Raw genomic sequence first — 20,241 nt, 5'->3', positions numbered from 1 at the left:
TGCCAAAACAACACATGTGAACCCACGTATGGAATCCTCAGTAAATTCTCATGTATGGGTACAGTACATGAAGGAAAACCGTAAGACGGCAAATGTTAAGCCATTGAAATCTTTACTATGACATTGTTTCAATGATAGGTCTATAGTATCATACAATGCATAGGTATAACGTGAAAAAAGCGATGCAATCTAAGTGTTAAGATGTTAGTTACAACTTATCATTTGATTAAGAGACTTGATGTAGAATGTTCTCATCATAAATATTAGTTAGCTAGTAATACTAAGGCCAGGGCTGTATCTAACCTGGAGAACTCTTCAGTCCAAAGTCTTCATCCTGCATTTCAATCAGCACTTTAACGTGCATGCCGCAGAGGAGAACAAACACAACTCATGAGGATCAGCTCGGTCATTCAATATATACAGTACCAGTCAAAAGTTTGGACACACCTACTCATTCCAGGGTTTTTCTTTATTTTTACTATTTTCTACATTGTAGAATAATAGTGAAGACATCAAAACTATGAAATAACACATATGGAATCATGTAGTAACCAAGAAAGTGTTAAACAAAGCAAAACATATTTTAGATTTGAGATTCTTCAAAGTAGCCACCAATTGCCTTGACAGCTTGAACACTGTTGGCATTCTCTCAAACAGCTTCATGAGCTTGTCACCTGAAATGCATTTCAATTAACAGGTGAACCTTGTTAAAAGTTAATTTTGGAATTTCTTTCCTTCTAAATGCATTTGAGCCAATCACTTGCGTTGTGACAAGGTAGGGGTGGTATACTGAAGATTGCCCTATTTGGTAAAAGACCAAGTCCATATTATGGCAAGAACAGCTCAAATAAGCAAAGAGAAACAACAGTCCATCATTACTTTAGACATGAAGGTCAGTCAATACGGAAAATTTCAAGAACTTTGAAAGTTTCTTCAAGTGCAGTCGCAAAAACCATCAAGCATTATGATGAAACTGTCTCTCATGAGGAAGACCCAGAGTTACCTCTGCTGCAGAGGATAAGTTCATTAGAGTTAACTGCACTTCAGATTGCAGCCCAAATAAATGCTTCACAGAGTTCAAGTAAGACACATCTTGTCGTGGAATATTCCATTAAAGTGAGAGAGACTGTCATTTCTTCAAACAATCATCTTTATTCAATATCGATTAATTATTGCAATAATGAAACTGTCGACCCCACACTCCGAAGTGTGTTGCCGAGTGCTTAACTAATAATGAATAAACAGATGATATATAGGACCTAAAAATACTTGGTCAGCGCTAATTACAGTACTCCCATTAGCCACCTTGGTTATCTACACGGGAAGTTGTTTTACCCCCAACCCGGCTTAGTTTCCCAGATGCCAGGAAGATGAGACAACGAGAGATTGTTATATACTCCTTCACACTATCTCCATCTCGTGTCACACACACCACATATTGTCTATGAAATTCCAACTTTAGGTTTTTAATCACCAAGTCATTGTCAGCTCAAGATATCTCTAGCAAAACCCATTTCCTTGACCATATGCCCAGACTAACAGCAGGAAGCTAGAGTGGAAACCGTCTCTTAACAGAAACACAGAATTAAACAGAATAGAAACGTATTCCTATTTGTTAAGTATTAATTGCTAACTATTAATATCAAACAAATTAGGTAAATATGCAATTTTTCTATCACAATCTCAACAGGAGACTGCGTGAATCAGGCCTTCAATGTTGAATTGCTGCAAAGAAACCACCAATAATCAGAAAAGACTTGCTTGGGCCAAGAAACATGAACAATGGACATTAGACCGGAGGCAATCGGTCCATTGGTCTGATGAGTCCAAATTTGCGATTTTTGGTTCCAACGAGCCGTGTCTTTGTGAGACGCAGAGTAGGTGAACGGATGATCTCAGCATGTGTGGTTCCCACCGTGAAGCATGGAGGAGGTGGTATGAGGGTGTGGGTGTGCTTGGCTGGTAAAACTGTCTGTGATTTATTTAGAATTGAAGGCACACTTAACCAGCATGGCTACCACAGAATTCTCCAGCGATACGCCATCCCATCATCTGGTTTGTGCTTAGTGGGACTATCATTTGTTTTTCATCAGGACAATTCCCCAACATACCTCCAGGCATGTAAGGGCTATTTGACCAAGAAGGAGAGTGATGGAGTGCTGCATCAGATGACCTGGCCTTCACAATCACCCGACCTGAACCCAATTGAGATGGTTTGGCATGAGTTGGATCGCAGAGTGAAGGGAAAGCAGCCAACAAGTGCTCAGCATATGTGGGAACTCCAAGACTGTTGGAAAAGCATTCCAGGTGAAGCTGGTTGAGAGAATGCCAAGAGTGTGCAAAGCTCTCATCAAGGCAAAGGGTCGCTACTTAGAAGAATCTAAAATATGTTTTGCTTTGTTTAACACTTTCTTGGTTACTACATGATTCCATATGTGTTATTTCATAGTTTTGATGTCTTCACTATTATTCTACAATGTAGAAAATAGTAAAAATAAAGAAAATCCCTTGAATGAGTAGGTGTCCACACTTTTGACTGGTACTGTATATATATATATATATATATATATATATATATATATATATATATATATATATATATATATATATATGAAGCATTTATTTGGGCTGCAATCTGAAGTGCAGTTATATATATATATAATATATATATATATATATATATATATATATATATATATATATATATAACTGTATATACACATATATATATATACACATACATATATATATCATATATATACACATACACATATATATATACATACACATATATATACACACACACAAAAGTATGTGGACACCCCTTCAAATTAGTGGATTCAGCTAGTTCAGCCACACCTGTTGCTGACAGGTGTATAAAATCAAGCACACAGCCATGCAATCTCCACAGACAAACATTGGCAGTAGAACGGCCTTACTGAAGAGCTCACTGACTTTCAACGTGGCACCGTCATAGGATGCCACCTTTCCAACAAGTCAGTCCATCAAATTTCTGCCCTGCTTGAGCTGCCTCGGTCAACTGTAAGTGCTGCTATTGTGAAGTGGAAATGTCTAGGAGCATCAATGGCTCAGCAGCGAAGTGGTAGGCCATACAAGCTCACAGAACGAGATGGGCGAGTGCTGAAGCACGTAAAAATCATCTGTCCTCGGTTGCAACACTCACTACAGAGTTCCAAACTTCTACTGGAAGCAACGTCAGCAAAGTAACTGTTCATCAGGAGCCAAGTGTCGGCCTGAGTGGTGTGAAAAGTTCGACGAACAGGTGTCCACATACTTTTGGCCGCAGAATGTCCGTTATTCCAGAGGACGAGTCCCTGTAATTCTTCATTTTTAAATAAATTGAAAGATATGTCAGAAGCCTGGAGGTTTTTCTCTAGGTGTGAAGATATTTCAACAAGTCCAGGCGACAACATTGCTACACTAATAACAGGAGCTTGGTTTCCAAGTTTCGAAACCTTACCAAACCATATTTGGTATAGTGTCACCATAAAATTAGAATTGAGGAAGTGTGATCATAATCATTAGGATATTTTTGTGATCCGCAGCAGACGTCCTAAATTCTCTAGCTCTTCTTCAGATGAGCTAAACAGTGAACTTGCACTTGAGATGTGTTTTAAGGCTGAAAAAGGGAACTTTCCAAAAGTTGAGGTCAGTTGAATGCTGCTTTGCCATCTATTAAGAGCAAGGTTTACATTAAATAAGCGCAATATTTTTTACTAATGCATTTGGCAATATTCAATTAATACGCACAAAATGTATAAATAAAAGCAATGACCGTGAAAGTTCATACATGTAGGCCCTTCATATATAGGCCCTTCATATACAGCTGAAGTCAGATGTTTACATATACTGAGGTTGGAGTCATTAAAACTCATTTTTCAACCACTCCACACATTTCTTCTTAACAAACTATAGTTTTGGCAAGTCAGTTAGGACATCTACTTTGTGCATCAAGTAATTTTTCCAACAATTATTTACAGATATTTCACTGTATCACAATTCCAGTGGGTCAGAAGATCACATACACTAAGTTAACTGTGCCTTTGGGATAGGTGGCAGTATTTTCACGGCCGGATAAAAAATGTACGCGATTTCATCTGGTTACTACTCCTGCCCAGAAACTAGAATATGCATATAATTAGTAGATTTGGATAGAAAACACTCTAAAGTTTCTAAAACTGTTTGAATGGTGTCTGTGAGTATAACAGAACTCATATGGCAGGCCAAAACCTGAGAAGATTCCATACAGGAAGTGCCCTGTCTGACAATTTGTTGTCCTTCTGTTGCATCTCTATCGAAAATACAGCATCTGTGCTGTAACGTGACATTTTCTAAGGCTTCCATTGGCTCTCTAAAGCTGCCAGAAAGTGGAATGGGGTGTCTGCTGTCTCTGGGCAAAGAACAGTAGCAGAATTTGTAAGTGGTCAGCCTGGGGACAGTGAGACTGGAGATGCGCTTTCACGAGACTACTCAATTTTTTTCTTTCAGCCTTTGAATGAATACAACGTTGCCCGGTTGGAATATTATCGCCATTTTACGAGAAAAATAGCATAAAAATTGATTTTAAACAGCGTTTGACATGCTTCTAAGTACGGTAATGGAATATTTTTACATTTTTTGTCACGAAATGCGCTCGCGCGTCACCCTTCGGATAGTGACCTGAACGCACGAACAAAACGGAGCTATTTGAATATAACTATGGATTATTTGGAACCAAAACAACATTTGTTGTTGAAGTAGAAGTCCTGGGAGTGCATTCTGACGAAGAACAGCAAAGGTAATCCAATTTTTCTAATAGTAATTCTGAGTTTAGTGAGCCCCAAACTTGGTGGGTATCAAAATAGCTAGCCGTGATGGCCGAGCTATGTACTCAGAATATTGCAAAATGTGCTTTCGCCGAAAAGCTATTTTAAAATCTGACACCGCGATTGCATAAAGGAGTTCTGTATCTATAATTCTTAAAATAATTGTTATGTATTTTGTGAATGTTTATCATGAGTGATTTAGTAAATTCACAAGTTTTCGGTGGGTATGCTAGTTCTGAACATCACATGCTAATGTAAAAAGCTGGATTTTGATATAAATATGAACTTGATTGAACAAAACATCCATGTATTGTATAACATAATGTCCTAGGAGTGTCATCTGATGAAGATCATCAAAGGTTAGTGCTGCATTTAGCTGTGGTTTTGGTTTTTGTGACATATATGCTTGCTTTGAAAATGGCTGTTTGATTATTTTTGGCAGGGTACTCTCCTGACATAATCTAATGTTTTGCTTTCGCTGTAAAGCCTTTTTGAAATCGGACAATGTGGTTAGATTAACGAGAGTCTTATCTTTAAAATGGTGTAAAATAGTTGATTGTTTGAGAAAATTGAATTGTGGTATTTTAGTTGGTTTTGTATTTTGCGCCGTGCGATGCCATTAGCTGTTGGCTAGGGGTTCCGCAGGCGGAACGGGGTTCCGCTAGCGGAATGTCTGTCCTCAACAGGTTTTAAACAGCTTGGAAAATTCCAGAAAATTATGTAATGGCTATTTGACATCATTTAAGTCAATTGGAGGTGTACCTGTGGATGTATTTCAAGGTCTACCTTCAAACTCAGTGCCTCTGCTTGACATCATGGGAAAATCTAAAGAAATCAGCCAATCAACCTCAGAAAAAGAATTGTAGACCTCCACGAGTCTGGTTCATCCTTGGGAGCAATTTCCAAACGCCTGAAGGTACCACGTTCATCTGGTACCTTCAGATATAAACACCACGGGTATAAACACCACGGGACCATGCGGCCATAATACCACCCAGGAAGGAGACGTGCTCTGTCTGCTAGAGATGAGCGTACTTTGGTGCGGAAAGTGCAAATCAATCCCAGAACAATAGCAAAGGATCTTGTTTCCTCCAGCATCTTCACAGGTACAAAGGTATCTATATCCACGTAAAACGAGTCCTATATCAACATAACCTGAAAGGCCGCTCAGCAAGGAATAAGCCACTGCTCTAAAACTGCCATAAATAAGCCAGACTACAGTTTGCAACTGCAAATGGGGAAAAAATATCATACCTTTTGGAGAAATGTCCTCTGGTCTGATGAAACAAAAATAGAACTGTTTGGCCATAATGATAATGCAAGCCGAAGAACACCATCCCAACCGTGAAGCACGGGGGTGGCAGCATCATGTTATGGGGGTCATACCTTTTGGAGAAATGTCCTCTGGTCTGATGAAACAAAAATAGAACTGTTTGGCCATAATGATAATGCAAGCCGAAGAACACCATCCCAACCGTGAAGCACGGGGGTGGCAGCATCATGTTATGGGGGTGCTTTGCTACAGGAGGGACTGGTGCACTTCACAAAACAGATGGCATCATGAGGAAGGAAAACTACGTGGATATATTGAAGCAACATCTCAAGACATCAGTCAGGAAGTTAAAGCCTGGTCGCAAACGGGTCTTCCAAATGGACAATGACCCCAAGCATACTTCCAAAGTTGTGGCAAAATGGCTTAAGGACAACAAAGTCAAGGTATTGGAGGGGCATCACAAAGCCCTGACCTCAATCCTATAGAAAATGTGTGGGTAGAACTGAAAAAGTGTGTGCGAGCAAGGAGGCCTAGAAACCTGACTCAGTTACACCAGCTCTGTCAGGAGGAATGGGCCAAAATTCACCCAACTTACTGTGGGAAGCTTGTGGAAGGCGCAGCACTTCGTTCAATTTATCAAATAATTTATTGTTTTCTTGCTCAAACCGTGATCAACACCTGTCAAACGCAGACATTTCTCTCAAAACACAGGGATGTCGATTCATACGGGGATAGTATTGCCAGAAGACCTTAGAGTTTGCCAAAAAAACACTAGGTTATTCTGGCTGGAATTGTTACTCTCCTGCCATGTAAAAATTAAGACATGACAGATTCGGACAGGACTAAAATTACAGATGGTGTTTTGTGCTCGTTCACATACTTACATTACCCGCCCACCCCCAGTAAAACAAACCCCGTTTAAATAAGGCTTAAGATGTTTGGTGTAGTATTTCTCATGTGAAAAACGTTTCATTAAAACAAGTCGTCTCTCATTGAATGACAACAATCACTTCATTGAAGAATCCCGCCCATAGTTCCCACTTCTACTAGGAGTAGTATCATTGACCAATCACCGACGAACGGGCATTGACTTTGGCAACCTTACTCTGCATCCCATCTGCATTGTCTGACTGCAACATTAGTGCATCTTCCAGACACTAGACCGTAATTAAAGATGCATGTAGGGATCTTAAGCACTTACTGTATGAATTGAAATTAGTAAACTATCACACGAATTGCAACAAGTAACATATCATACATGCAGGACGTAACATATCATACAAAATGTATGACGTAGTACACAATTGTGCACAATTTTCCGGGAACCATTTTTGCCTTGTGAGCACTACTTTCAAAACTACTGGCTGAAATTATACAAAAGTTCTGGAGCATCACTTTAATGAAGTGCCATTGGCACATCCCTTAAAGCCTACAGTTGGCACGCTGGGTGACAGCTGGCATGGGGCCACAGAGTAAAACGTCCTTGCACATCCTCTGAACTCCAAGTTGAGGACGTACAGTAGAGCTAACGACAACAAACAGAAGGTAGTCCAGTAGATAACTATAGTTAAACAGAATGCTAGTCAGATAGATAGTCAAACTGATGTCTAGTTCAGGAGGTAGCTAGTGAACCTGAAAGCTATACAGGTAGATACAATAGTAGTTAAACAGAATGCTAGCCAGGTATACAGTAGCTAGTCAAACAGATTGCTAGTCCGATACCGTAGATAGAAACAGTATGCCTCTCAGACAGATAGTCAAAGTCAAAATGCTAGTCAAGTAGCTAGAATGCTTGTCAGGTAGACAGCTGGTCAAACAGAATGCTAGTCAGGTAGACAAAGATAAACAAATTGGTATTCCATTAGATGTCTAGTCAAACAGAATGCTAGTCATGTAGACAACTATTTTTACAGAATGGTATTCAGTTAGATGGCTAGTCAAACAGAGATCTAGTCATGTAGACCAGGGATTCCCAAACTCATTCCACGTTTTGGTTTTTGCCCTAGCACTACACAGCTGATTCAAATAATTAAAGCTTGATGAGGAGTTGGTTATTTGAATCAGCTGTGTAGTGCTAGGGGAAAAAAACAAAGCATGCACCCAAGGGAGGGCCCCAGGACCGAGTTTGGGAAACCCTGATGTAGACAACTAGTTTTACAGAATAGTATTAAGTCAGACAAATAGTCAAACAGAAATGCTAGTCATGTAGACAACTAGTTTCACAGAATGTATTTAGTTACATGTCTAGTCAAACGGAATGGTAGGCAGGTAGTAGCTTGTCCAACAGAACGCTAGCGCTTGTCAAACAGAATGTTAGCAAATAAAAAATTCACAGGTTCACATGCTCCCAATGGTTAAGCACATTCATTGGATGATTGATCTAGGAGTTAGGCCTAATTAGCTAGGCAGATAGCGTATTTTCAAATATAATACTAGTCAAGAAGATAGCTTATTATCTTCTTGACTTGCATTATATTTGAAAATATGTTGTCAAGAAGATAATAAGCTATTTGACTAGATATTTTCTTGCCTAGCATTATATTTGGTATCTGCCAAGCTAATTAGGTCCAACTCCTTGGACAATCGTTCAATGAATGCGTTATACCATTGTGAGCATATGCACCGTTTTCTTTGTCTTTTGCATATCTGACAGTGTACTGTACTGCATAGCCTACTTTGCAACGGTGTAATGTCTATATAGAAATATTACAATATTGTTAATATCTAAAGAAGATAAGCTAATCAAACAGAATGCTAGTCATATAACCAGTGGTGCAGATTTAGAATCTCCTCACCCTCTGAGTTTTGGCGCGAGGTGCTGCCCCTTGCACGGAAAGCATGCATGGCCCCTTGGGCCCGGTCAGCGAAGCTCCAGCTCGGCCCTCCCTCTGCCCCGTCTTCAGGTCCAGGGGACTGGGACCTCCCTGTGGCCCCAGCCATTTTGGAAGGACTAGGATACACCTTGTCCTTTAGGCTAGGCTTCCGGCTACAGGGAGCGGAGAAGGAAATACAGAACGGCGTGAGAGGGAGATAGATATGTATGGATAATGCATCTTTTGCTGAGATGTAAGGATAATCTTGTGGGTTTGAGTTCCCATGGTGATATGACTCATGTGCATACTGTGCAGTATAAGAGCAATATAGGGCTGTGTGGAACAAGAGTTACTTTAGACATATTGTCTAGGCTGTGTTCACTATGTCTAGTTCAAGTATCATATGGGTAGGGAAACTAAAATAGCTCTGCAGTGTCAATGTGTCAACAAGCAGTTATTAATCGAGAATACATTTTAGTCAACTTTAGTAATGATGTGGGCTTGACCATGTTGGCTATTCTCACTCATAAATATAGCATGTTAACATGGAGCCACTTACTGTATATCTATACCTGCTTATACATAAAGTAGTAATGTGCTGTTGAGCATAGTGTGATGTCTGAGATATGTCTGTGCGATTAAAGGTCTTACCTCTTACGGCAACTTAAAATGAGGCAATGTCCTACAGCGGAAGGAGCCTTTTCCGTGTGCACATAGTCGAGCATTCGGTCAGGCAAGCAGCAGAAGCAACAAGCAAGCATGCATGGGAAGCACAGTGATAGGCCTCAAAAAGAAAAAGAAGGGTTGTCATCTCTATGCAAAAAGTAATCATGTCATGCAGACAGGGTTAACCATCACGTCTCCCACTGTACTGTATGTGGGAATCATTTCAAAGGAAATGCTTGTTAGATACCAACGTAAAAGGCATATTGTTTTCTTGCTTTTCAACAAAAGTTGTCAAAGGGCTGACTGAGCAAAAAGCCAACAAGCGAAAAAAAAAATGCATAAGAGAAACAACAAATCAATGCTCTGTCACAAAAAACTAAGACGTACATCTGTATTTTCTAGGAAGCTGTTCAGGTAAATGTGCAGAAAAGATACACTATGTGGATAATTAAATGTTACATTTGACTGATTCTCAATAGCTGAGGGGGATTAAAAAGAGTCAGCTAGTCATGTGCTTCATCTACTCAGCTGAACATGTGTCAAAAGCGGGAAAATATAAGAACAGATAGGAAAGTACAGGACAGGTATATAGAGACTTAAATACTTGCAGTGCAGATGTTAGTATCTGTGCAACAGTACCTATAGGTTCTCGGGCAGCACCCACAAAGCATGTCATCTTTGTGTGAATGGTCAATACTGGACATTGGAGAGCGAGATAGTGGAATGGTGGGCAGTAGAGGAGACACAAAAGATAACAGTGATGGAGGAATTAAGTGCATCTGAAAAATGAAGTGGCTAGCCTTGTAATGTCCTACAATGTCCTTGTAATGGTCAGTAAGAGGATGATATGATGCAAGAATGAGCAATGGCAGAAGATGAGGAAGATGAGGAATGGTTGAAGACTTAGAACATATTCTAAGTACTTTGATTAATCAGACAATAACGGGAGAAAAAAAAAACTGTTTGGAATGATGTGACAAATCAGTTATCATTTTATAACAGTGGGGCCTTACACAATAACACAGACCAAAATACTGCATTATTAATGCAAGACCAGGGGATGGAACCAGTTCAGGGAACAGAACTGAAAACAGGAAAATAAATGTACTAAATAAAACTAAGAATTTGTAATGGTAAAGCGAGCGTGGAGCCTTTTCCTTTCCAACGTACTGTAAATTTAACACCCTCTACTTATTTCCAACAGGATTTGTATTTATTTGTTCAAGGAACAGAAACAGAACCTGAAACAAAAGTGATCCATACCGTTCTGGAAAATAAACATTATTCCAGGAATATTTATTTTGTCCCACAAAAAAATGCAACAAAGTGCCTATGGAAAGCCCTCTGTCACTCAGAAACAGTAGGCAGAAATATCTACAGTCCACAATACAGCATTGGCTGTTAAATGTAATCGTTCTACAAATCGCAAAGACATGGCCTTACAGTGACCCATTATGAAATTCATATATGTTACTGCTCTAGAGTGTTCTCTATGCCAGTGGGATAATTAACACATTTCAAATGTTGAGCTTGGGAATGGACCTAGAATTGTGGATAAAAGCTTAATGTTGGCAGTGAGGACAAAGTGAGCTTAGCTAGGGCAGTGGTTCCCAAACTGTCGGGGGCGCGGGGGTCAACACCCCCTCCAAAAATATATCTATAAACGATAGATCACAAATATATATACAGTACCAGTCAAAAGTTTGGACACACCTACTCATTCATGGGTTTTTCTTTATTTGTACTATTTTCTACATTGCAGAATAATAGTGAAGACCCCAAAACTATGAAGTAACACATATGGAATCATGTAGTAACCAAAAAAAAAAGTGTTAAACTAATCAAATTATTACATTACATTTACATTTAAGTCATTTAGCAGAAGCTCTTATCCAGAGCGACTTACAAATTGGTGCATTCACCTTATGATATCCAGTGGAACAACCACTTTACAATAGTGCATCTAAATCTTTTAGGGGGGGGGGGGGGGGGTTAGAAGGATTACTTTATCCTATCCTAGGTATTCCTTAAAGAGGTGGGGTTTCAGGTGTCTCCGGAAGGTGGTGATTGACTCCGCTGTCCTGGCGTCGTGAGGGAGCTTGTTCCACCATAGGGGTGCCAGAGCAGCGAACAGTTTTGACTGTTAAATTATATTTAATATTTGAGATTCTTCAAAGTAGTCACCCTTTACCTTGATGACAGCTTTGTACACTCTTGGCATTCTCTCAACCAGCTTCATGTGGAATGCTTTTCCAACAGTCTTGAAGGAGTTCCCACACATGCTGAGCACTTGTTGGCTGCTTTTACTTCACTCCGTGGTCCAACTCATCCCAAACCATAGCAATTGGGTTGAGGTCAGGTCAGCAGAGGTAACTCTGGGTCTTCCTTTCCTGTGGCGGTCCTCATGAGAGCAAGTTTCATCATAGCGCTTGATGGTTTTTGCGACTGCACTTTAAGAAACTTTCAAAGTTCTTGAAATGTTCTGGATTGACTGACCTTCATGTCTTGAAGTAATGATGGACTGTTGTTTCTCTTTTCTTATTTGAGTTGTTCTTGCCATAATATGGACTTGGTCTTTCACCAAATCTTCTGTATACCACCCCTACCTTGTCACAACACAAGTGTTTGGCTCAAATGCATTTAGAAGGAAATAAATTCCACAAATTAACATTTAACAAGACACACCTGTTAATTGAAATGTATTCCAGGTGATAAGCTCATGAAGCTGGTTGAGAGAATTCCAACAGTGTTCAAAGCTGTCATCAAGGCAAAGGGTGGCTACTTTGAAGAATCTCAAATATAAAAAACATTTATTTGTTTAACACCTTTTTGGTTACTACATGATTCCATATGTGTTATTTCATAGTTTTGATGTCTTCACTATTATTCTACAATATAGAAAGTAGTAAAAATAAAGAAAAACCCTTGAATGAGTAGGTGTCCAAACTTTTGACTGGTACTGTATATTTATTTAAGGAACTCATCCTGCTTTCAAATTAATCTTGAAGGTTGTAATAGTAGAATGAACAAGGTACAATTTCGAAATTGGGTAGTGCATGTCAGGTAACTTTTTTCGCTAGGTTTTTTTAGCCCATAGATTTTGTTTTAATGTTTGAGTCACTCAAATATCACATGAATACCCATTAGACATTGCAAGAAAATGAGCTTTAAAACTGCAACATTTTCTCTGCACCCCATGGCAAAACGTGTAGAATTACAGGAAATAAGCTTTGAACCTGCACATTTTTCTCTCCGCCAACAAGAGGTGTGTGAACAGTTTGTGTCACGAACAGTGCCTGTGCCCATAGAAATAGATGGGAGGGCACGGATGTTTCCCAATGCTGGAAGGGGGGCCTGAATAAAAAAGTGTGGGAACCCCTGAGCTAGGGCACTGTGGGTAAATGTAAGGCCACTGTTCTTGAAGGAGGATCAAAAAGGTACATCCATATCTGACACACATTGTAAAAAAACAAGACTCATCAAAACCTTGGTCCTTTCTGCCCCAGGACACACACACACACACACACACACACACACACACACACACACACACACACACACACACACACACACACACACACACACACACACACACACACACACACACACCACACACACACACACACACACACACACACTCCCTCAAGAAGAGTGCCTCAGCAGCTTTGAGCAGAATTGAAGTAAAGCCAAAAGGGGGTAGAAGAAGTGTGTGGTAAAACAACAAAGACTGGTTGAATAACAGACCTGGGGGAGGCTTCTGTCTGAGAGTCCTTCCTTTGTTTCCAGACAAATGAAAGAGAACACACAGAGACACACACACACATGCATTTCCGTGACAAATCCCAACGGGCAGCATTATTTAGGTTACTAAAGTCAGAGAGGGTAGGACGAGGGTGAATATCTGAAAAAGTCAACAGCAGTAGCTATATGTCATTAAGATCATCAGGATATAGCATTTGGGTAAGCAAGCACCTGTCAAGTAGCAAGGGGGAAAAAAGAGAAACAGAGTTGTCAAGGCACTGACTTATTTGGGTGATGAGCACTAAGTTACTGCAGCCTTGAGACACCACGAGACTATGAATTCAGGTGAGATTCTCCAAAAGGTAAGAATTCTGCACACTAGCGGTTCTGGGGGGGGGGGGGGGGGGGAATCGGGGGGCAGTGTAGAATCAAATAATTTTTACATAACTAATTTTTGCTATCGTTATTTTTTTTACATCCGTTATTAGACAGCGGCAACGATGATGACTATGAACATGGTCTTTTGCCTGCAATGCAGTGAAGAAAACGAATAGACAACAATAACGTCTAATGTAACTGGCCCCTCTAACAGTACAACTGGCCCCAGCTTGGCCCCCCCAGTTGAAATGGTCTAGAACCGCCAGTGATTCTCCATTCACATAATCATCATCCTCCTACTGTATATTCAGACCTGCTGAAGGATTTGGCCTTCAGATTCCTCAGGAGGTCCAGTTGATTGAGGGGGGGTATGAGTCTGGAGAGAGAAGATGAGACGGTTTTCATTATCTTTTATACATCCCACTGGAAGGCTAGTGCATGTCTTTCTAAAAAACAAATTACCTCTAAGTTCAGTGGCCCTCTAGTCTGGAGCATTGAAGCCTAACATTATACTGTTTCAAAATAGAACCATTCCTTAGATACAGTATTCTGTGCAGCAGTATGTAGCTCTAAAATGAAATAAAAAGCAGAAAGCTGCTTTGAGAAAGCCAAATATTGCAGTCCGCAGATTCATTTCCCAATGATTCCAACAGACTTAGAAGGTAAACAGAGTGATTCATTTTCAAAGTAGCTACAGTGCCTTCAGAAAGTATTCTATGTCCTTGACTTATTCCACATCTTATTGTGTTACAGCCTGAGCTCAAAATGGATTCAATATTTTTTTCTCTCACATATCTACACACAATAACCCATAACGACAAACTGAAATTTTAGATGAAAAAAACAAATGAAATACAGAAATATCCAATTTATGTAAGTGTTTACACCCCTGAGTCAATACTTTGTAGAAGCACTTTTGACAGCTATTACAGCTGTGAGTCTTTCCACACCTGCATTGTGCAAGATTTGCCCATTGTTATTTTCAAAATTCTTCAAGCTCTGTCAAATTTGTTGTTGATCATTACTAGACAACCATTTTTAGGTCTTGCCATAGATTTTCATGCAGATTTAAGTCAAAACTGTAACTCAGCCACTCAGGAACATTCACAGTCTTCTTGGTAAGAAACTCCAGTGTAGTTTTGGCCTTTTGTTTTAGGTTATTGTCCTGCTGAAAGGTGAAATCATCTCCCAGTGTCTGGTGGAAAGCAGCCTGAACCAGGTTTTTCTCTAGGATTTTGCCTGTGCTTAGTTCCATTCCGTTTATTTTTTTATCCTGAAAAACTCCCCAGTCCTTAATGATTACAAGCATACACATTACATGGAATGGGTCCCCAAATCCTCCAAAATTTCTACAGCTGCACCATCGAGAGCATCCTGACCGGTTATATCACCACCTAGTATGGCAACTGCTCGGCATCTGACCGTAAGGCACTAGAGGGTAGTGCGTACGGCCCAGTACATCCCTGAGTCCAAGCTTCCTGACATCCAGGACCTATATACTAGGTGGTGTCAGAGGACTCCAGTCACCCAAGTCATAGACTGTTCTCTCTGCTACCGCACGGCAAGCGGTACCGGAGCGCCAAAGTCTACGACCAAAAGGCTCCTTAACAGCTTCTACCCACAAGCCATAAGACTCCTGAACAACTAATCAAATAGCAACCCGGACTATTTGCATTGCCTGTTCCCCCCCCCCAACCCTCTTCTACGCTGCTGCTACTCTCTGTTATTATCTATGCATGGTCACTTTAATAACTCTACATGTACATGTACTCTACATGTACATATTACCTCAATTACCTTGACACCGGTACCCTCTGTATATAGCCCCGGTATTGTTATTTACTGCTGCTCTTTAATTATTTGTTATTCTTATCTCTTACTTATTTTTTATTTTTATATATATATATATATATATATATATATATATATATATATATATATTTTTTTTTTTTGGGGGGGGTATTTTCTTAAAGCTGCATTGTTGGTTAAGGGCTTGTAAGTAAGCATTTCACTGTAAGGTCTACACCTGTTGTATTTGGCACATCTGACAAATACAATTAGATTAGATTTGAACTGAGTTTTCCACACCATGCGTCTTGAATAATAGTCATGTGAGTTTTGGGGAATAGTCTGGGAATAAACTGAGCACTCAGTTTGTTTGTTTGTTTGACCTGACGAAGATCCGTTTCAGATGGAAACGTTGTCAATAAAGCGGTGAATTGGGAGCTTTAACAGTGTGCGGGCCTTCTTGTTCTTTAGTATTCTTTATTAGCCCAGCACCTATGTGTTTAAGGATGTGCGTATGACCACAAACCTTTCTATAAACAGTATTATTGCACACAGAGTGAGTCCATGCAACTTATTACGTGACTTGTTAAGCACATTTTTACTCCTGAACTTATTTAGGCTTGCCATAAGAAACGGGTTGAATACTTATTGACTCAAGACATTTCAGCTTTTCATTTTTAATTTCGTAAACATTTCTAAAAACATAATTCCACTTTGGCTTTATGGGGTATTGTGTGTAGGCCAGTGACACAAAAACAAAATTTTAAATTCAGGCTGTAACAACAAAATGTGGAAAAAGTCAAGGGGTGTGAATACTTTCTGAAGGCACTGCACTAGTTGTGCTTTGAATATCAAAACAAAGCCCAGCAGTATCTCAAAATGAAAGGTATTAGAGTTCAACTTCAACTTGGAAAGCCAGACTGGTTGGTGTCATTTCAAGGGTATAAATGGAGTTTCATTTCCAGGATAAAAATGTATATAAAGTATAGAGAACAGATAAGGTCTGTACCTGTACATTGGGAGAGAAACGTTCTCCTCATAAAAATCCCACGTCGACAGCAGATCAGTCCGAGCGAGATTCGTAGCATAAAATCGCCAAGCATTCTATTTGTGAGACAGATGGTGTTATTTGCTAGTGATGCAGACAATGTCATAATGCAGAGGATGTTCAATGACCCAACAGGTGATATATAATTCAATAAAATCAGTCAGAAAGAACCAGGTAAAAAGAAAAGAAAAAAGAAAATTGGTAAAATGTTAGACAATGTGTCAGTGGGTGTGTCCAGACTAAATGGTGGTGCGTGTGGCCACCTGTATCAGACCAGCAGCAGGTTGGCGTCGCTTCTCAAAATGCTTCTGTCTGTGCTGCTCCTGGACCTTCAGAGCAAAACCAGACCCCAGGATACCCTGTGTGCGTGCATGTGAGTAGGTGTGGATAAGAGTGAAAAATGACACATTGTCAGCATATCTCTACCCTCTTGAATATGAACATCTGAAACTAGAATGTAGGACTAACAGATTAAAACATTATAATAATGGTTATCGGAACGTTTTAAATTCAAGTGTGTACCAGGACATGTTTTGCCTAAGCAGAAGTTCACCATTGAAGAGCACAACAACTCTAAAGTGTACTAATGACACAGAACATTGCAAAATGTTTCCGGAATATAACCATTGGAGATCATGCACTTGGCCGTAAGGCTGGAACTGTGAGTAAAGGTTTTACATTTCCTTCAAACTCAGAAACATAATACAGTTAAATTAAGTTGCCTTCTGCACCATAAGGGTTTCAATTAGCACCTAAAATGTCCCTCAAACTTACAGCTGGGAGCGCAAAGAAAGCCACTCCTATCATACTGAACATTGCAGCCAGCAGACGTCCATTCCAGGTCTTTGGGAACTTATCCCCATAGCCTATGGTAGTCAGGGTGATCTAGAGAAAGAAGAGACATTTTCAACAGCACCTACAGTAATGCATACCTTATATAATACAGTAGTCCGCCAAAGCTGGTAAGTCAAGACCCCATTCCACTACTATAGATTATACTTTTCAAGTGACGTTATGGCTCAGTTTTAGATATGTATTTTCCTGGGTACTGCAGATATATTAGGGAAATATATTATTGGAAAACGAACTGTAAGTCTGCCCTAATAGAAGATACCATTGAATACCTTGTGCACTTTCTAATTTGGAAATATTATTGAACTTACCAGCCCCCACCACAGGGCATCAGCATAGGTCTCAAACATGTCGTTGTCATCTTTCTCGACCGAGTACACCAGGAAACTAGCCAGGATGAGACAGAGAAAGCCTATGTACCAAGCAGTGATAAGTTCCTGGAGAAGAGGAACAGAGCATCAGCTATAGAATTTGGTAACACTTCATGGTATGTATACATTCATAAAGCCTTTATAAATAATACACAATAATATCTGTATCCACCAAATCCACCATTTCTGTCTTTTATCTGGACTATGTAATCAAAATCAGGAAAACACAGTTTATTCAAATTTGTAGACTAATTTCCTTCTACCCAATGCCTTTTACGTAGGCTTTTGATTATGTTTTTGCGGAGCCTTTCTTCCAAATCTCATCTCGCAGAAGGGGAGAAACCTGGGCTCCTGAGGCTAACCTAACCCCGGCTAAACATATAGCCTTTCTAGTGGTCACCTTGCTGTGGGCATAGACCACTGATCCTAGAAGTTTCCAGGTGCCCCCGCGCCGGTCCATCCGCAGCATGCGGAGGATCTGCAAGAAGCGGAGACTGCGGATGGCAGAGGTGGCGAAGACATTCCCCTGGGAGCCAGCAGCCAGCACCGACACAGATGCTATCAAGACCATGATGTCTAGAGGAGGAAGGATATTCACATCATGTCAATGGTGTTCCATGCGCTCACACGCACACACTCTCAAGCCCACGATGTCTGGGGAAGAAAGGGGATTCACATAATGTCAGCGGGGGTTCCATGGCCACAAGCATCACCAAACACTGTTGAGATTGCGTTGATAGTGTTCAATGATTACCGACATCCTCCAACAGTAAGAAGCCGACCTCGCATGGCAATCCCATGAGGCACTATTCAGGTGTTGCTATTTAATAACATGGTAGTGAACAAAATGACTTCAGGGAATGTGATTAGTGAACTGGTGTAGTTCTAAAACAAGGCAGTGTTGAATGTTGATGTTAGCTTTTCCTTTCCTTACATAAGGTATGGGAGACTTGAGAGAAACTGACTACCCTTAGAAATATAAAAGTAATTTTTGGTAAAAAAAAAAATGTTTTATGTGAATAACGCTTATTTTTATGGAAATGAGAACAGCAAAGTCGGAGGAAGAGGTAGAGAGAGATAAAAGGAGAGAGTGATGAGAAAGGAGAAAGAGGAGAGAAGACCAGGACAGGAGAGTTGTAGCCAGAACAGAAGAAACATCTTGAAAAGTGAGAGGTAGAAGGAGAAGAAAGTATTTCTGTTCTCACCGATAACACAGAAAGGCTTGCGGGCAAATTTCAGCCTTCCCCTCCATCCTCTGTAGCGACAGCAGCAGCCCGCTGCCCATATCCTCACAATGTACTCAACTCCAAACACCACGATGGTCACTATTTCCTGTGGTAATTGGGAGCAAATTCAGTGTGTGGGCCTTTGTTCTTTTCAAGTACTTCTGTACTTCCTTGCCCAGCACCTGTTTTTTTTTTTTGGGGGGGGGGGGGTGCATATGACCACAAACTTCACTATTTCCTGTGACACATCAAATCACAGACATATTATACTGCCACTAAACCCAAAGTGTTATCATAGTGCAGTTCCATGCACAACACAACCAGATGGCTAGAGTAGTAGGAAAAAAGATAAGTGACCTAAAGCTATGGGTGGCTATAATGTGAGAGATATGAACCTGAGAGAACATAGTTCATTTTAGGATTACATTGGATTTAAAAATCTATATTGCACATATTTTATTGTGACATACTTTGCCGTCTTGAGCATAAAAAAAGCGTAGAAAACATGGACAGAGCACCGTACTTTTCAGAGCAAACCACCACATACATACCAGAATGTACAAGGCAGTCTCAGAGCTGTTCTTGAACTCGTTGATGGTAGCGAAAACAGAGAGGATGAGACAGGAAAACACCAACAGGAAGCTGAAAGAAATAAGAGGACATTAAACTATAGGCTCCTGTTCAAGTACTTCAGAAATGCATCCTTCCTTGCTTGAGGTAAACACATATCAATAAGCGATTGGATGGGTGTAAGCCAATGTCACCACCCTATTACTTACCAATCCATGACTCAAGGAAGAACGGGTTTATTTCTGAGGTATTCTAAAAGGGCCTGGTAGAATCCCCCATAAATGCCACCCGAACAGCTGGCTAGCTGTCAACAGTCCTTGACCGGGTTGTACTTTTAAACATAAGCCAATTCCCCCATCTGTACATCTATGGCTATAGCCTGGGAGGGGTGTACTTATAGTAAGTGATTAATGACTGCAAAGGACACTGGGACCTGTCACGGCCTTGGTCATAGAGTTTAATAAGAAGATCTGCTTTAAACAGTTTGCAATTTCATTAATAAAATGCAGAAGTTAAACGTGCATGAAACGAGTTTACAGTCAGTCGGACCTTTCACTAATAATAATAATAATAATAATAATACATGTAAATACCCTGTATGTTGAAACTGTATTTGCGTATTTCACAAGCACACAAAATAATCACATTACTTTCACATGTAGCCTAACCTGTCATACAAACTGGAAACT

At 40.1% G+C, this 20,241-nt stretch overlaps 1 protein-coding gene across 2 annotated transcripts in view; it reads right to left on the bottom strand.

Moving 5' to 3' along the window:
* The window catches only part of LOC106572183 (potassium voltage-gated channel subfamily KQT member 2), a 43,358-nt gene that overhangs the window by 9,323 nt on the left and 13,794 nt on the right, over nt 1-20,241 (bottom strand). Inside the window, exons 2-11 of one of the 2 annotated variants that reach the window (XM_014146110.3) lie at nt 19,534-19,624; nt 18,962-19,088; nt 18,157-18,332; nt 17,697-17,822; nt 17,308-17,418; nt 16,797-16,892; nt 16,495-16,589; nt 14,011-14,073; nt 13,323-13,352; nt 8,895-9,085 (exon numbers count right to left, since the gene is read on the bottom strand). In XM_014146110.3, coding sequence (XP_014001585.1) covers nt 8,895-9,085; nt 13,323-13,352; nt 14,011-14,073; nt 16,495-16,589; nt 16,797-16,892; nt 17,308-17,418; nt 17,697-17,822; nt 18,157-18,332; nt 18,962-19,088; nt 19,534-19,624 — 1,106 coding nt within the window. Of the gene's footprint in view, nt 1-8,894; nt 10,275-13,322; nt 13,353-14,010; nt 14,074-16,494; nt 16,590-16,796; nt 16,893-17,307; nt 17,419-17,696; nt 17,823-18,156; nt 18,333-18,961; nt 19,089-19,533; nt 19,625-20,241 lie in introns of those variants that run through there. The other variant, XM_082962069.1, reaches the window with a different exon arrangement.

Source organism: Salmo salar, chromosome 15, assembly GCF_965601325.2.
Source record: "Salmo salar chromosome 15, fSalSal1, whole genome shotgun sequence".
In the NCBI taxonomy this organism is placed as follows: domain Eukaryota; kingdom Metazoa; phylum Chordata; class Actinopteri; order Salmoniformes; family Salmonidae; genus Salmo; species Salmo salar.
This window is presented reverse-complemented; position numbering and strand designations above follow the sequence as displayed.